This window comes from Rattus norvegicus, chromosome 8, assembly GCF_021556685.1.
Source record: "Rattus norvegicus strain SHRSP/BbbUtx chromosome 8, alternate assembly SHRSP_T2T, whole genome shotgun sequence".
Classification (NCBI taxonomy): Eukaryota; Metazoa; Chordata; class Mammalia; order Rodentia; family Muridae; genus Rattus; species Rattus norvegicus.
The window spans coordinates 46,013,611-46,018,703 of NC_141541.1; the positions used below are offsets into that span (position 1 = coordinate 46,013,611).

Sequence of the window (5,093 nt, forward strand, 5' to 3'; positions counted from 1 at the left end):
TTCCACTTCCCACAATGAACCTCTTCTAGCAAGTCAGAGATTATCTGTACTTGTTAAAATTACCTACTTCGTTTTCTTGAACAGTGAGAAAACAGGTTGCAAGTCCCTAAAGCAAGAAAGTTTCTAGATGACTAGAGGTGAGCATTGAATTTTTGCCTTGACAGTTACATTTGAAATTCCGACTTTCATAGATCTTGGACTTTGGAAGAAAATAATCAAGTCCTAATTATTAGTAATGACCAACAGAAAGGGAATAAGTTATATTCTGAGTCCCTTAAGGTTGTTTGACATCTTTCTTTCTGGATACATATCATGAGTAGAGAAAAGGAAATAGGGATTACATAGGAATCAACCTGTTAGTATTCAAAGAACCATTCACTTAACATTTGTAGCTTTTCTGAGCATCATTGATGGATGTAATAAGTGCTCTTTCGAGGTCGAGCTATGTGTTCTTTAAACTCAAGTTTAGAAACCAATAAATCAAACTTTTCACTTAGAGTGAAAGATGTAATACTGATTAGAGTTGGTTTCTATTCTTATTCTTACAGATTCTACACATGAAGCAAATGATTATGGAAAATGATTCTTCTGTGTCTGAGTTTATTCTTATGGGACTGGCAGACCAACCTGAGCTCCAGCTCCCACTATTTTTTCTCTTCTTGATGAACTACACAGCCACTGTGATGGGTAACTTAAGCTTAATGAGTATCATTTTCTTGAATTCAGACCTTCACACCCCGATGTACTTTTTCATCTTCAATCTGTCCTTCATTGATTTTTGTTATTCATTTGTTTTTACCCCCAAAATGCTAATGAGTTTTGTTTTAGAGAAAAACACCATCTCCTTCAGAGGATGCATGACTCAGCTGTTCTTCTTCTGCTTTTTGGTGAACTCTGAGAGTTATGTGCTGACAGCCATGGCCTATGATCGCTATGTGGCCATCTGTCAGCCACTTATGTACAAGGTTGTTATGTCACCTGGAATATGTTTTATGCTGATGTTTGGTTCTTACTTGATGGGGTTTGCTGGGGCGATGGCTCACACAGGGTGTATGATCAGGCTCAGCTTTTGTGACTCTAACATCATCAACCACTACATGTGTGACATCTTCCCTCTCCTCCAGCTCTCTTGCAGTAGTATCTACGTAAATGAACTTGTGAGCTTTGTAGTGGTGGGTACGGTTATCACTTTATCTAGCCTAATTATCTTAATCTCTTATGGTATGATCCTTTACAATATCATTCATATATCATCAGGTAAGGGTTGGTCCAAAGCTATGGGAACCTGTGGGTCCCACATCATAACTGTTAGTCTCTTTTATGGATCTGGGCTGCTTGCTTATGTCAAGCCATCTTCTGCTGAGACTGTGGGCCAGGGGAAAATTTTCTCAGTGTTTTATACATTCTTGGTTCCCATGCTGAATCCTCTTATTTACAGCCTCAGGAACAAGGATGTCAAGATTGCCATGAAGAGAACCATGAAGAGACTCAACAAATGATCTATGTAGTGGTTTTTGTCTTACATCTGTCTTTTTTTCTGCTGTTTTCCTTCCGTTTTTGTTTGTGTTTTTGATAACCTTTCCTTTATCTTATGCTTCTACTGTATACGTTTTCTACAGTATCATTTTCCTTCTACTATGCAATGTTACTTGTATCTGGACATTATCAGCCACTGATACATTTGCATTTGTATTTCATTTGATCATGTCTTTTACCTATATCAGATTAAGACCCTCCTCTGCTAGCTTATTTTAGTTAAGGAGAACACTACCTACTACTTTTTCCTATAAGCCTTTTTTATTCAAGAAAATCCATGGACTAGTATTCTTTATGTCAAACTGATTTCTTAATTGTTTTTGTAATTTTGTATCTATCTTTCCTTATCCAATGGGTTTGTTTTCTAAATATTCAATAACACAGATAAGAGGTGACAGTTGTCAAAGTTTTGGCAATTTTCAGGTTATTTTGCTAGTAGTTTCTTTTTAAAAATTTGTGTTGCCTTTATTTGTTTAACACTTTTTATTATTTGTATATATCTAATTATCATATAGGAAAATTACATGCACCAAAAATTGAAACCTATGAATAAGTAAACCACATTTTTTATATGTGTTTCAAATAAAGCACATTTCATATGCTAGACACTATTCTAAGGACTTATTTTAAAAAGTAACCTTGAAATACATGATAAAACTGTACCATTGCTCTTTTTTCAAAATGAGAAAACTGAGGCAAAGAGAGGTTCATGTACTTGTTAAGGGTATATATAGCTGCTTAGTGGTAGGTTTGAAATTTGATTTGAAATCTAATGGACACATTTTGCTATGAAGTCCATTCACCTACCTACCAAATATATTACTTGGAAGAGATGGGAGTTGTATTAAAAAAATCATTGAGAATTTACCAGAATTTTGTATTAAAGGCTATTAGCTTCAAGTTTGTAATGGCATTTTATAATGTATTTAAACTGGGATATATTTGCTTGAGCATTTATTAAATCTACTTCTTGCCCTCGTCTCTCAGGACCTATAGTTACGGCAACAAAGCAGCATTCTGATATTTCGCAGGAGTAGGGTTGAAAATGTTGCTTTTTCTTCCTGATATGTGGACTACATGATTTTTTTAAAACCACTGTGTTAATTTATGGTCAGAAAACATTGTCATAATAATGTCTAATCCATTTTCCCTATCACCCTGTTGTTCGTATTTAAAGGAAATAATGTTTACATCTGAATAATTGAACCACAGCTAGGCTTGTTAATTAATTAATTAAGGCTTATTAATGCAGTGCATGCATGGTGTTGTTTCTGAGTTTGATTCACAAGACCAAAACTAATCTCTTTCTGTCTCTGTCTCTGTCTCTTACTACATCTTTATATATTGCTATCTCTTTATCTTATATCTACATATCGTACTGAAGAAAATAGTTATGAAATTGTAGCATTGCAAAAAAACTTCATTATAATAGTCTATAAGTACTTTGAATGCCATAGAAATAATAATATAAAAGTTAATATTGTATTCAAAGAAAGAGGAAAGTAAATTGCAAAATAACAATGTACTTTCTAGAGAAAATTTTCACAATTATTCAAAAAATAAGGCATCTACTATGAGAATATGAGCCCAGCCAAGATGCTATAATAGAGAACTTTTCTGTCAGACTTCGATGGTCAAATAAAAAGTACATATATTATTATTGATATCTCATAATAAAGTGCTGTGCTAATGGTGAGCTACATAATAACACTTCTTGTTTGCTGTTATTAGTGATTGTTTTTCTGTCATGATAAGGTATAGTAGTTTGGTTGAGTTGTCAGGTTACAATTACCATATTAAAATATGTACTTTAAGATGGTGTTCGATACTATCTCCTTATTTGGAAAAATAATTATATTATAATAAAAAACAAGTAACAATGTGTATTGTTCAACACTATTATTTGAAATATACAATTTACTCATTAATAATGTATAGAAACCATAGAGGAGAGAAAATATATGATGTTTGCCTTACTTAGACTTGCTTAATTTACTTAGTAAAACCACCATGAGATTATTAGTTTACTACCCATGAAATAACTTCAGTCTTCTTTATGGCTGATAAAAGGTCACTGTATAAATAAATTTTATCTTTACTCATTCTTTGTCACCTAGGTTGGTTTCATTATGTATTTAATATAGTGAATTTGTAGAATAGTGACTTGAAATTGGGAAAATACCAAAAAGTCATAGAGCTGTGCCATTTGGTAGATCTATTTCTATTACCTTGAGTAACCTCTATACTGATTATTATGGTATCTGGAAGTGTTTAATTTCCTATTAGCAGGATAAAAACTATTCATGTTATTCCACACCTTTCTCAGCATTGATGTTACTGTTTGCTTGATGTCTGCCATTTTGATTGGGGTGAGATAGAATCTCACTATAGTTTATATGTGCTGTCCTTTGATGATTAGTGATTTCGAATATTTTAAAATGTTTACTGGCTACTTTTGTTTTGTTATTTGACAGATTTGTGTACATTTTTATTAGCTTTTTCACTGATTGTTTGGTTTGGTTTGAAGTGCTTAGTTTAAAGAATTGTATAGTCAAGATATTTATCTGAATGTATAGATATTAAATATTTTCATCTATTCTGTTGACTGTGTGTTTTTGGTTTAATAGTAGTTTCTTTCATATCCTGGAATCTGTTCAGAAAGTCTTTGTTCATGCCTGTGTCTTAAGTTATTTTCTCCATGATTTACTCTAAAACTCTCAGGTCTTGCATTATAGTCATTTATACAACTGTACTGACTGTTAAGACAGGTGAGAGACAAGCATCCAGGTGCATTTTTTTTGCGCAGGTGCTATTTAGTTTGGTTATCCCCTTTTTTGAACAGGCTATCACTTTTAGAAGGCACCTCTGGCATATCTGACACTTTTAGTGGGACCAAGAACCTGGACTAGAATAGGTCGTTGGTTCTGCAAATAACATGCCACTATTATTCTGATATAACATTAAAATAATTCTTAGCAAATTATTGCTGCACTCATAGTTCATTGCACCTATCAATCCATATCACAGAAGCTTCTTCTTGTAGTAGATGAAAATTGGTAGAGAGACTCTCTACGGATTAACATTCAGAGAACAAGAGATTTTGGAGTGCTTAATCCTAAGTTAGACTTTCAGATCATACCCTTCTTCATGGATTCTCACAGAGAAGAGGAAAGAAAAATTGTAAGAGCCTGACGTGAGAGTAGATAGTTTCAAGGAAAGAGTGTGCCTTTGTACAATAGGGCAGCTGCATTTAGGAACACACTGCAACTGTGACAACATGCTCTGCTCTCTTTTTAATCTCAAGCCAGACAAAGTTAGTGCATGGCCGTGAGGATGTATGTACAAAAGCCTACCAAAAGCTGAAAAACAAAAGCTGAAAACCTGATGAAGTTTAATAGCTGTTGCAAGCGTGAGGGTCAATTTTCTTGAATGCGGTGACGCTTGCTAAGTTCACCATACTACTGTCATAGTCCATGCTGAAGAGTGATTAGGAAGCACAATTAGTACTGGATGCCTTTACTAAAATAAGAGAGAGACAAACCCAAATCCCCCAAGTT

General features: G+C 33.9%; 1 protein-coding gene across 1 annotated transcript; it reads left to right on the forward strand.

The window, feature by feature from the left end:
• Positions 1–557: 557 nt before the first annotated feature.
• On the forward strand, positions 558–1,499 carry Or8c16c (olfactory receptor family 8 subfamily C member 16C). Its single transcript, NM_001000814.1, is given in 1 exon segment — positions 558–1,499. A coding segment is annotated over 1 exon segment (942 nt).
• Positions 1,500–5,093: the final 3,594 nt, after the last annotated feature.